The sequence below is a fragment of the Centropristis striata genome, chromosome 1 (genome assembly GCF_030273125.1).
Source record: "Centropristis striata isolate RG_2023a ecotype Rhode Island chromosome 1, C.striata_1.0, whole genome shotgun sequence".
NCBI classification, from domain to species: domain Eukaryota; kingdom Metazoa; phylum Chordata; class Actinopteri; order Perciformes; family Serranidae; genus Centropristis; species Centropristis striata.
Window position 1 is genome coordinate 37,677,587 of NC_081517.1, and position 13,457 is coordinate 37,691,043.

Below are 13,457 nucleotides of genomic sequence, written 5' to 3' on the forward strand. Positions count from 1 at the left end.
GTGCAAAACATTTTAGAGCACGTAGGGCAGCCTATATATGGCAGTGCATCGTGTTTTCTCAATCTTAAGGGCACCCATTAGTGTGGAGGCAGCCTAGAGGGCACTTCATGACATTTTTTCTACCACAGAGCCATCCAAGAGGGCACTTTTGAACATGGGGGCACAGGCTCACCTAGAGAATAGGCTGAAGCTCAATTATACAGCGAAAGGTTACTTATGCAATGGACATATTGTATCGTACCAGAAAAAATAATGGATTCTTGTGTTGAGACAGAAAAGAATAATAATCCAATGAGGGGCAAAGTGACCCATTTTTTTCATGACATATATTTGTGTTTATATGATTACATTACAATGGCATTTGTAATTGATTTTCGATAAGATGTCCTGTACAGGTGCATCTTAATAAATTAGAATATCATAGAAAAGTTTATTTATGTCAGTAATTCAATTCAAAAAGTGGAAATAACACATTATATAGATCCGTGACACACAGATTGAAACATTTCATGTCTTAATTTATTTAATTTCTTCTAATTTTAATGATTATGGCTTATATTTAATGAAGACCTAAAAAGTATGTTTAATCTGGGAATGTTGGCCTCTGAAAAGTATGTCCAGCTATGCACTTAATACTTGGTTGGGGCTATTTGACTTGAACTACTGGAAATGGACTTTTCCATGATATTCTGATTTTATATTCATTGACAAACTAAGAAGATTTATGATGTGCATTATGACAGTACAGGTCAGCATACAATGATCAAATACAATAGTTTCTTCCATTATGATATCAGATAAAGATATCCAGTACTCTTTCTCAACTTTGTTAATATCAAGCTGGATTTTGGCCAACAGCTGAGGAGGTCACACCTTCTGATATTCAAAGGGCCACACTATTTTCTACCTTAGTTGGATCCATATATGTGTATGGGACCTCCAGACTTTTGTTTCTGGCTTTGATGGCTTTACTCAACACGTCAAGCTCTCCTTGAAAATCCTTGATCAGCTTGCGGGGAACCTCCTCACTGAAATGGTCCTCTGGGAACTGGCCGAGAGGGACCTGATGAGATTAGAAAATGTTAAAAAAAAGTTTTAACATAGACTACTAGCAATATAATACACAGTTGTAGTAGCAATATTTCTTTCAGTTGCTCAAAGAGCGTATTTTTGGACACATATTAAAAATAAATGTTATTGATTATTCTCATGAAGTTCTGAACACTTACGAAGTCAGAGGACTGATTGCTGAGCAGCCACATGGTGGCCATTCCCTGAACTGTTGCGTTGATATCAGGCAATGTCTGCAGCATCGTTGCCTCACTTGTTGTTCCCTTTTTGGTTGGTGGAGGAAGTTGCAGGGTGAGGGGAGTGTTGGGCATCCAGCCACCATAGTCATACTGCAATGAAGGAATTATTGACAGAAAACTGATTACTATTTTTTAAAGCCATGTGAGTCTCTGAGTCAGACTCCCCTGCTTTTTCTCCATAAGGTTAACATTCTTGTTTATCTTTAAATATCATGACAACTTTCAGCTGGATTGTTGTCAAGTTTGGTTCAGACATTCATGTTGACCTCAGGATTATAACTTTAGTGATACTCAGACTTTACATCATTTGTCCAATATTTTGGTTTATGATCAAATACCTGCGAAACTAATGACCTTTCCATCAACCTCACCAGTACCAAATGTCCGCTTGATAACATGTTAAGGAAAGGTTGTGATCTTAGTAAACATTATAATTGAAAAAGTCATTTTGAGTGTGTGAGCATTTGTTGCTTTTAGTTGCAGCCTCACAGACCTGGGAGCATGGCTGTAAACTGTTATTTATATTAAAGACTTGCAAAAACTGCAAAGCCTCTTTAATTCATTCTACAAAAATAAGATGATAATTGAGCAACCCAGTAAATCAGAGGGTGTCACCTGTCCAGAGTTCACAGCCGCGTGCTGTGTTGAGCAAGTGAAGATCGCCATGGTGACAAACTTGACCAACTCAGCAACGGTGGTAAAAGTCTGTGGAATTCCTGAGAAACAGAGGGAATGAGCTGCATTAATTAAAATTGTCTAGATGACTTTTCAAAGTTTGACTTATGTTTGAATTATGATTGTATAATGGTACATGAATGTGCACATTTCTTATTAATAAGATTTTATTTAAAGCCCACCTGAGCTCCATTGGGAAAGGAATCCATGTTCAAAAATGTCCGAAATCCACTTCTGCAGTTCAGAGTCTTTCTGGACCTCAGCATTATTCTTGTAGTAGAAGCCCAGCACTCCCTGCACAAACCTTGGAGAAATGTAGATAGGTGAAATGTAAAACACATCCCTAGTTGAATTATATTGTTCTTTCTTATACACACTTTAGTAGTAGTCTGAGCTTTGTAGCTTTGTAACTTAATGTCAATCTTTTCAGAATCATCAGATCTTTTTTTTTGGTGCAATATTCAACAAAGTGGATCATACAGCTTTAAAGTAACGCCAAATACATTCTTATTAAACCTGAAAATAAGATGTTTATGTTGGACTAATGCTAGCCAGCTAACTTTAGCATGCTAGAGATCGCCGGCTAACGTTAGCCGGCTAGCTTGCCCGTATCAATCAAATTGCAGTTAAACAAATCAAAAAAATTAATGATACATGTTTTAGATGGTCTCTCTCAACGGCACCAAGTTGGTCTTGTTGGTCAGATAACCCCGCCCCAAGAGCCTGACGTGAGCAGTTCAAGTCCAGAGTTGGTGCCACTGTTGAACCAGTTTTCCTGGCCGGGAGCCTGCTCTTTGTCTGCTCTTTAAAATGTCCTATAGATGGCCAGGCTCTGAACAGGCCAATTACAACCTTTTATCTTAAATGAGGCGGGTTTGATAGCATGACTCATGAAACTCAGACCAAACTGTAAAAACTAGGCAGTGCTGATCAAATATTAATCAAACTTCTGTCATTTCTAGAACACGGACCAAGCACATCCCCAACCAACCTGTGTCACTCAATACTACTCCGCATGCTTCTTTGGTTGGGGTGTCACGTTTCATTGCTCTGATTGGTTGTAAATCTTTTCAGAGGCTTTTTGTCCGTGCCCAACGACAATGCCCCTTGGAAATCAAAATGTAATTGAAAGGCTCCAAACTAATGCACATTTTAAATTAGTCTGGCTATGCCTAGTCTGATATTTCACATTCTCACATTCCAACACAGCCCTCTCTGCCATAATGACAAATTATTACATTTGGACATCACCTGTCAGAGCTACAGGACTTAACCACACTGGTGATTGCTTTATATAGAAACTGACACCTTCAGTGTTTAAGTATGGGAATGCTTCTTCTCTCCTCTCATCTCGCTGAGGTAAAGTAGTTCAGACAGCGACATTTAGAACATTTCATAGCTAAATGCCAATCAAGAGGCAGTAGCTAAACTTTAGATCATCCATTCCCTGTACTGTCATCTCTTTAAGGCATTCTTAATCTAACGCCTAGGCCACTTGACATTTAAATGCCAAACAAACAATACATCAAACAGCTGAAAACTGCTGTATTGCTGCTCTAAATGGCTTGAGACTCTGAGAGTGTTTAAGGTGAGGTAACACCTGATCAGCAATATCAAAGTAAGTGATTGCCTTTTCTAAAAAGGTTCAGTCCCACAGTGTTATGTGGAAGAAGACATTGAGTACTTTTATTACTTAACACCTGGCCTTTGCCATTCTGTTGTGATACACTGAGAAATCTCAGAAATCACAGTGACCGCTACAAAAGAGCATGTGTTTCGACACAATCTGTTAAGAGGAAATTGCATTCAGTTGCATTGAGATAGACCAACTGAATGAAGTGACGCAAAGAAACCCTTGGTAAAGAGCAGACTAAAGGGGAATAGGAGAGACGGAGGTCAAACGTGACAGTTTAGTAGTTGATACCTTCAGATAAATTACAAAATAGGTTCAGCGTGTTGCAGCCTAACTGTTGAAAGAAATTCCTTTATGAGGAAACCAACTGAAAGATATAAGAGACCAAAGCCAACATGATTTTGACTCTAATTTTCCTAAATCAGGAATAGCTACAGTACCTGTTGATGATATCCCAAACCTGGAGTCCATCATCTCTGTAGTAGAAGTTCGGCACATCCTCCAGCCCACGCTCAGCAATGTCTTCTGGCATGCAGAGAGAGCTGTAGGTCATTGAGGACAGAGATCTCTTCAGGAGTGTGGTCACCCCCTCTCCACCAGAAGATGCAAACTACAGAACAGTCAAATATGTAAGAAATATAGTGAAAGAGAAATATTAAGAGAAAAAAATACATTGTTTAGGTAATGGTCTACTGTGCATGTTGTTTTTTTTGGTACCTTTGTGAAACTTCCGTTCTCAGATATTAGGAGATTTCGAGCTAAGAAGTTGATCTGCAGAGTGTAGCGAGTGTGAGGTACAAAGAGCTGAGGGAGAGAGGGAACTCTGTTAAAAAGGTAAGAAAAATGTATGCTTTTATACCATTGGACACTGTGAAAAACAAATATATGCACACTTCATCAACTTTGGAAGAAACAAAATTGACCAGTTGAAAAAGTGTGTGAAGTGTAGCGAGTGTGAGGTATGGAGCTGAGGTAGAGAGGGAACTCTGTTAAAAACATGACACAACACATTTATATGTTAACAGCCAACCATGTACCAGTGGGAAATACGTGAAAATATATACACACAAAAACATTATGATCCATTGACTTGGAAGAGTAGAAACTAAAACTTCAGTAAGTTCAGTTTTCTCCCTTCAGTTACCTTGTACAGTGGGTGCACCATGGGCAGGTTGCGCAGCAGCGACACTGCAAACACCTCAGCCAGCAGATGAGTGCGCAGCAGGTGGACGTTGAGTTGATGCTCGTTGAAATCTGCACTTCTCACAAAAATCTTGGCCAGCAGCCAGTCGTACTCAGAATCAGTAGGGAGGAAGATGGGATTGTCATCTGCTGGAGTCTGCTTCAGCTGCAGGAGAAGGAAGGGGGATGTGGTTCTTTCAGTCTATTCAATCCATTACCAGAACTGCTCAAAACTGTTTAGTAATTTTTTTGTAACTGTTTGCCTGTTTACTAAAGGTTTAACATGCTTTACCGTCAGATACTCCTTTAATTGCTTTGTATTTTCATTGAATCCCTACTTTATTTAGTGTTACATTCATCATCAATGTTTGTGCGTTTAAACTATCTTGTCTTTGACAAAGGGAAAGAATGAGCAGGCTACGAAAGATATTTCTGTCTGCACTGTGTATATGACATCTATACGTCCTGGAAGGAGGATCACTTCCTGACATACTGCTGTATTATTAGGTATATTTGCTAATCTCACCTGAATAGCAACTGGCATCAGCTTATCATCAGGTGTTTTGTGGAGCAGGACAAGAGGAGCCATCAAGTACTGCTTCTTCCCATTGATGGTGTTTGTTTTCAGTCCATCCAAACGCTTGTAGTCACACAGGAAGATGTTGCCTTTCTGTTTGTGGTGACCGTAACAAATGATTTGTTTCACATGCATACAGTGCTAATATTACATGTGACAAGTCAACATGTAAGGGCCTTTGCAGTGCAGTTTCAAATTGAATATGTCATGGATCAAAACATGACTCTCAAGATTAATCTAGGTAGAGACAATCACCTTCATTTCATCTGCCAAGCTACACTGTCCACTGGGGAAGACCATCTCATCAGTGACAGGGAAGTTACCAGGCAGAGCTGAACAGCGTCGGATCAATATGGGGTTGACACCGTTTAGAAACTGGTAGCCGAAAAAAGAGTCCTCCTTCCAATGGTCCTGGACATATTCTGGAGAAAGGCCAGAGAAGAACTTTGGTGAGTTTCAAACTTTGGGCTTTCTAGGGCTGCTACCAACTTATCTGTAGAATGAATTTAAAACTGGAAAGTGGAAAAACGATGTGTTACACATAATTTAGAGAAATGTCTGGACACTGTTTGTAGTTGTCAGGGTCTTGATTGTATTTCATTAATCAACCATGTCAGTACCTGATATGTCAGTCTGTTTGCAGCAGAACACCCGATCGATAGAATCGATGTCAGGCCAGTTCTCTTTGTTATCAGCCAGTCCTTTTATCTGGAGCTCTGCCAGCCTAGAAAACAAAACAAAAATAACTTTAATATGATGCATTAAATTGCTTCAGTAGGAAGGTACTTAGTTACATAGATAGACAGATATCTGACGTCCTCACCCAGTAAGCGCGGTAAATCGAAACTCTGTTTGCTTGGTAAAGGAGAAGCGGACCTCAGAGGGCAGAGAATCAGGGTCTTCTGCCTTCATGTTGTGAGGTATTCCCTCAGCATACGCAGCCCAGCTGGGAATTAGAGTGAAGAGCAGAGTAGGGAGGAACAGTGCATCTGCAGTTTTAGTTTAGAATATGCAGGCATCATACTTGGCACATATGCAATGTTGCAAATTTGAAACATTTATAATATATTTTCATAAAACCTGGCAGGTGTTACAATGCCATATGGTGGTTAATCTATCATTGTATATCACGAATATTGAACATAAGGTGGAGATTTGGATGCATTTTAGTTTTGGGGTTATGAAGTTAAAATGTGAAAAATCTCTGAGCTCTCACCGATAGTCTTTCTCTCGCTGGATCAGCTCCTGCTGCCGACTGTACAGGCCAAGATGATGGTTGTCTTCATAGGCTTTCAGAGCTTAAAGAAGGAACCGTGCACGTTTTAAATAGTTGATATATTGTATACAGTTTGTTGGCATGAATGTACTCTAACCTCTTTGTTGTCAGAATTTGTCTTTGTGGTGGTCAGTAAACAGCAAACAAGATGTCAGACAAGCTAATTTCCACAAACCTGTTCCCTCTCTGAAGCGGTGCACCTCGCTGTCAGAGATCCAGCGGTAGATGGGGAAGCTGTAGGTGTTTCCCTCAGGGGATTTCACTTCCACCTTGGCAGCGAACCAATCGTCTTCAGGGAACAGTGGGAGATGCTTTTTGTTTATCTCTATCAGGACCAGCTTTCCAAGAGAGGCAGGGCAGGACACGGTAAAAGTAGACACCTGAAGAAATGGGGGGAAAAAATGGTTTAACAACTTCCAAATATTAAATTTATTGAGCTGACACTTTCAATCCAAAGTGATTTACATTGAAAAGGGACACATCAACATTTGGGTATACATTAGAGCAGCGGTTCCCAAACTTTTTTTATCTGCGCACCCCCTTCTATGTCCCAACCGGGTTAACGCACCCCCAATCCCCCACACCTTCAAAAAAAAACACAAAATGCAATACGTTTTTTTATAGCCATATTAAAGGCGGCATGTTTAATCATGCTCAAATGACCAGAACACACATATAACAAAATAATCCCGATCACAACAATGTGCTCTTGCATTTGAATTCATCTGAAACACAGTTTCAATATAATGCAAAGTTATGCGCAAGCTTCCACTTTTAAGAGCAAAGAGGATGATGACAGGCTCAGGATCAGAGGCAGAAAGCACATAAGTTGGGAAAATGTTATAATATTTTGAGCCGCGTTGAACAAAAATTGCAGCAAGTTTAAATGAGCGTGGAGCTAGCACAACCCGTCATCATAACACAGGTTGGAAAAAATGGAAGAAGATAACTTCTTCTACGCTTCATTTTAAGATGAAGTGCATTTTGAATAGCCTGCATTTATTTATTTATTAATATTAGAGTTTTTTATTTGACATTTTACAAAGGAAATTTATTTACACATCTTTATTGTGTGGGGAAAAAAATGTAATTGTGTAATTATCAGACTGCCATTACATTTTTCATCTCGTGCACCCCCTAGCGGCAGCTCGTGTACCCCCAGGGGTCCACGCACCACACTTTGGGAATCCCTGCATTAGAGCATCTGGAGTGCCATCCCAACAATAACCAAACAATTTCTGAATGTAGAACAATACAACGACATAATATATTATAAACATACTGCATGAAACTCCAGCTTTATGAAGCCCAGTTTGGGGATATTTTGCTGCTTTGGTCACCATATGGTCATAAGTTGAAGATTTGTTAAGTGGCACACATACTGTCCTTGCCCATCTTGGTCTCTAAACTGACATTTAACATGCCTGTAATCTCATAGAGGTAAAGTTGAAAAACAAGAGTGTTATGTATTAAGAGACGGATGTTTCAGACTTACTGCTCCTCTTTTGAAGGATAGTGCCCCTTTAAGGCTTATAAGCCACGTATGGTCGCTCTCCCCATCTTCGCCCACCAGTTTAATGAAGACATTGTGGAAAGTGGAGGCAGTAGCAATGTCCACAGTAGACACAGTCACTTTATAATCAACCATTTTCACTCTAGGAAGAAGAAGAATCCTTGTGGGGAGAGAGTAACAATTTCCATCTCAGCAATGATTGCATTAACACTCACAAGATGAACCTGATTGCAAATTAAAAATACTATTATGACGATAAAAATGGCTATAACAGCTGAGGAAAAATGTAACAATTACAGGCTAGTTGTCACTCACTGAAACATTTAATAAAGCATCTCTCTTACCTGTTAATGAGACCAAGACGTTCCTCTAATGAACTGCTCTATTGATAAAAGTAAATGATGCCTCTTTAAATACATCCAGGTTTGTGGGAGTATCTAGTCAGTTGCAATATCCATCTGGTGATAGAACTATTACCGCTTTTGTAAAAGGACAGGAAGACGATGCAAGTAATTATGTCTTCATGCATCCTTAGTTCCTTTGATGAAAGATAGCCCAGCTTCTAACTGTTGAATGTGACACCATCACAGTCAACTAAGAATATTTGTTTTAAATAATTGATAAAATGTTCACCGACATGGTTCATCCACATTTATCGGCTTTATTATTACAACTGTGTCATGACATGAATTGATTGATTTATTATTGTTTTGAGAAAGAAAGCATCGAATAATAGGACAATTAAAGCAGACAAGTGCAAATTGTCACATTTTCTCAGGAAAGATTCATGAATTGATAAGAAAACTTCTCAAAGTAACAACTTCACATTTTGTATTATACATAAAACAATACATATAACCACAGTTATCAGTCAGGTGGTATGAAAATCACAGATCAGCCAACAATGATCACAGACATTAGTTTCTTCCCATTACAGTATCAGTTAAAAACATGCAGTTCTTTCTCAACTTTGTTGATATTAGGCTGAATTTTGGCTAACAGCTGAGGAGGTCACACCTTCTGATGTTCAAATGGCTACACTATTTTCTACCTCAGTTGGATCCATGTATGTGTATGGGACCTCCAGACTTTTGTTTCTGGCTTTGATGACTGCACTTAACACTTGAAGCTCTCCTTGAAAAGCCTTGATCAGCTTGCAGGGAACCTCCTCACTGAAATGGTCCTCTGGGTACTGGCCGAGAGCCACCTGATGAGACCAAAGATAAATAAATAAAAATGTTCCCCCAATGTTTCAGTGTTTTTCAAACATAAAATATTGGCAAAATAATGTACAGTTGTAGGAAATGAGCAGTAATCATGCCAGTAGCTTGAAAGGGACATTAGGTCAGAGTTTAGAGTTAACTCTAATTACATCATAATGTACTTTATACCACTTAATTTCATAGATTTTAATTTAAATTTTTATGAAGTGTCAGGCACTTACGAAGTCAGAGGATTGCTTGCTGGGCAGCCACATGGTGGACATTCCCTGAACTGTTGTGTTGACATCAGGGAAAGTCTGCAGCATTGTGGCCTCACTTGTTGTTCCCTTTGTGGTTGGTGGAGGAAGTTGCAGGGTGAGGGGAGTGCCACCATAGTCATACTGCAATGAAAGAACAAAGAGATGACTGATTAATATTTTTGAAAGCCACACCATGTCTCTGCACTTCTTTAGTCCCTTCCTAAGCCAGCCAATCAGCACGTCCCCTGGTCAAGTGTCCTGCTGCTTAAAAGAAGAGAGAGTGGGTCAAGATCAATGAGGACACAGAATCCATGAGACTACATAGAAAAACACTGTACAGACATTCAAGATCCCCAGAGGATTAATCCTATTTTTTAATTTTTAAAGCTTACATTTCTTGGAATCTTGCCAAATGTGAATCTTGGGTTCATTTGTGAATTTGAACTGATATGGAATAAATGCAGCAGCATTTCCATTCACCTCCCAACATGGCATCTCGATTTATTGTTGTATAAGTATTATTAGGGGTGTTTCCATTAATGTCCAATACCTGGAATGAGGCGGGTCTCAATCACCGAAACGCCCCTAATTTGAATATGAGCCGTCCTGAGCAGTCTTTTGACCAGACTTTTTTTGGCCCTGTCAAAGAGCAGGTCCGTTTTTCTCCCCTAAAAAAAGCCTGGTTGCTGATTGGATAGAACGCTAAGCAGGATATGACGTAGTACTCAACGCTACAACAACACGCACCATTTTTAAAAGCAGACAAAGTAGCGAGTAGTCACAAGCGACAATAAACATGACCCCCTTTCATAGTGTGGTTCCACAAATCCCCACTATATTGCTGGAAAGATCTGTGCCAGCTCTTTGCCCTTGGGCGTTCATAGTGATCCCGCAAAGGCAAAGTAAAGGCAAAGTGATTTTCAGCCCTTTCATAGTGTTGCATCGCGCAACGAGGTGCACAGTAGCACAGTGCTAATAGGCTAACAGTTAGCTCTGTAGCAGTACAGTGTGTATGTGCAGCTGCTGCAGGAGGTGTTCACGTAGCGAATAAAATAACAATTAAAAAAAATAATAATAAAAATAATAATAATAATAGTAATAAATAATAATAATAATACATTTTATCTATATTGCACTTTTCAGGGTACTCAATGATGCATAAAGTAATATAAAACATAAACAGTCATGATTTCTTATATCATCATCACAATCAATTAGTAGTATTATTGTTATTATCTCCAGATGGCCACAAATCTGTCTGTTCTTCGGTGAAAATGTGTCGTCAAAAAACATAATCCTCATCCATAAATCCCGGTCGATTGGATCCGAGGGTTCAAAGTCCGGATCAGCAATAAAATGGCCGATGCTGTTTTCATCAAGATCGCTTCCATCACTTACTTCTAATCTCCCTCTACTTTAGTCGTTTTCCGCCATGATTTCAAAGTTCTGGAAAAGTCCCATGTTGCATTGCGACACTCCCGCATGTATTCTGATGCATTTCATTGTCCAAGAGACCGAAAATAGGTAGAAAAAAACTACAAATACTACAAAACGACTTATCCGCTTTCCCGGCCTTAATGGTAGAATAGTGCAACAGCACTCCTGGTCTTAATGGTAGAAATGCGGTAATGCTTTCCCGGCTTAAATGGGTTAATGGTTGTCTGTCTCTATGTGTCAGCCCTGTGATAGTCTGGTGACCTGTTTAGGGTGTAACCCACCTCTCGCCCAATGTCAGCTGGGATTGGCTCCAGCCCCTCATGAACCAAGTTCAGATAGGCTGATAAGGATAATGAATGAATATTTCATTTAAATCTGACACACTGGTCCTTTAAAGCTTGGTCAGTATGAGCTATATTTGAGTGCTAATCTCACCTGAATAGCAATTGGCATCAGCTTATCATCAGGTGATTTGTGGAGCAGGACAAGAGGAGCCATCAAGTACTGCTTCTTCCTATTGATGGTGTTTGCTTTCAGTCCATCCAAGCATTTGTAGTCACACAGGAATATGTTGTCTTTCTGTTCAAAATTTGAGGGAGAATAGAAGTTCATCATGTCATGGGGCTAAACATGTTTATTACTCATACTAAGACCAATCAAGGTCAAGACAATCACCTGCATGTCATCTGCCAAGCTAAATCCACCACGGAGGAAAACCATGTTCAGTGACAGGGAAGTTATCGGGCAGAGCTGATCAGCGTCTGATCAATATTGGGTTCGATGTTAGTTTTGGGGTTATAGATTTAAATTGTGTAAAATCTCTCACCAATAGTCTTTCTCTCGCTGGATCAGCTCCTGCTGCTGACTGTACCTGCCGAGATGATGGCTGTCTTCAAAGACTGTCAGAGCTAAAAGAAAGAACCAAGTTTGACAATGTTATTATATAAAATCTGAAGATATGAATTTACTCCAGCCTCCTTCTAGTCAGAATGTGTCTATGTGTCTATTTATGTATTATGTTGTCAGTGAACAGCATACAAGAAAAGAAAAACTAATTTCCACAAACCTGTTCCCTCTCTGAAGCGGTGCACCTCGCTGTCAGTGATCCAACGGTAGATGGGAAAGTTGTAGGTGTCTCCCTCAGGAGAATTAACTTCCACCTTGGTAGGAAACCAAGAGTCCTCAGGGAACAGTGGGAGACGCTGTTTGTCTAGTTCTATCAGGACCAGCTTTCCAAGGGAGGCAGGGCAGCACACATAAAAACTAGACACCTGGAGTAATGACAGACATGATTTGAAGACATTTATACATTTCATTACCTAAATTTATCCAAAGCTTCTTAAATTAGGCACATTTAACCATGTGGTTGAATCCAAAAGAATGCATATATCATGCTGCACACCATCAAAAATGCTTAACAGCTTCAAGTGTTCCAATAAAAAACATGAAGAAGGAGGAATACAAGGCAGATAACGTAAAGATAAAGTTTATTTGATAACCAAGAAGAGATGTAAGATCCTAATAAAAATATTTATGAATTAATTTAGAAAATTGCATTAAAAAACTATCTTATGCAATGTTTAATGTCCCTATGATCTCATACAGGCAAAGTTGAGTAATATTGTGATGCATTTAAACATAGAGAGAATTGTTTCAGACCTACTACTCCTTGCATGAAGGATGAAGTTCCTTTTAAGCCCATGAGCCACTTGTGTTCACTCACCCCATCTGTGCCCACCAGCTTAATGAAGACATTGCTAAAAGTGGTGACACAGGAGAGATTACCAGTTGATACGGTCACTTTGTAATTCACCATCTTCACTCAGCAGAGGAATTCTGGAGGGCAGAGTATAATAATAACCATTCTGACCACTGATAAGGTTAGCTGTCACTTCTTGAATCTGAGTTCAAAAAATGATTAAAATATAATATAAGTATGGCAATAAAAAGGGCATTTGTATTATAGAATAATTAATTAACTTACTTTTTAAAGTTAAGTCTATGGAAGAGGATTAGGGCCACACATGAAGAAAAAAAAATTGAGTTCTGACTTTAAAGGCAGAATTCTGAGAATAAAGTCAAATCTCAGATATATTTTTTTTCATTTGTGAACCTAATCCTCTTCCGTATAAGTCTTTGCTAACAAAAAATTTAAAAATGCCTCTTACCTGAAAATGAGACCAAGAAGTTCTGTTGATGAACTTAACTTTTGATAAAAGTTATCTTAGCTGATTCCTCTTTTTATACGTACAGTTCTGGGGGAGTGTCCAGACAGTACTAAAGTAATCAGTCATCTATGGTGGATGAATGTTGGAAATGTTGGAACAAACAATAACTTCACTTGCGAAACTACAAGATGATAAAACATTTTTATGGCAGTGCTATAGCTGAT

General features: G+C 39.1%; 2 protein-coding genes across 2 annotated transcripts; both read right to left on the reverse strand.

Annotated features, from left to right (window-relative positions):
- Positions 1-883: 883 nt before the first annotated feature.
- LOC131966094 (polyunsaturated fatty acid lipoxygenase ALOX15B-like) lies at positions 884-8,357 on the reverse strand. Its single transcript, XM_059328548.1, has 14 exons — positions 8,149-8,357; positions 6,829-7,033; positions 6,594-6,675; positions 6,201-6,323; positions 5,998-6,101; positions 5,633-5,799; positions 5,327-5,470; positions 4,763-4,966; positions 4,336-4,422; positions 4,059-4,228; positions 2,168-2,289; positions 1,926-2,026; positions 1,230-1,400; positions 884-1,063 (listed from the first exon to the last, which is right to left on the reverse strand). The coding sequence occupies exons 1-14, from the start codon at positions 8,299-8,301 to the stop codon at positions 884-886; spliced, it is 2,013 nt and encodes a 670-aa protein (XP_059184531.1). The 5' UTR covers positions 8,302-8,357.
- An 836-nt stretch (positions 8,358-9,193) lies between these two features.
- LOC131971896 (hydroperoxide isomerase ALOXE3-like) lies at positions 9,194-12,951 on the reverse strand. Its single transcript, XM_059333598.1, has 7 exons — positions 12,729-12,951; positions 12,132-12,336; positions 11,892-11,973; positions 11,741-11,759; positions 11,501-11,644; positions 9,611-9,769; positions 9,194-9,373 (listed from the first exon to the last, which is right to left on the reverse strand). The coding sequence occupies exons 1-7, from the start codon at positions 12,879-12,881 to the stop codon at positions 9,194-9,196; spliced, it is 942 nt and encodes a 313-aa protein (XP_059189581.1). The 5' UTR covers positions 12,882-12,951.
- Positions 12,952-13,457: the final 506 nt, after the last annotated feature.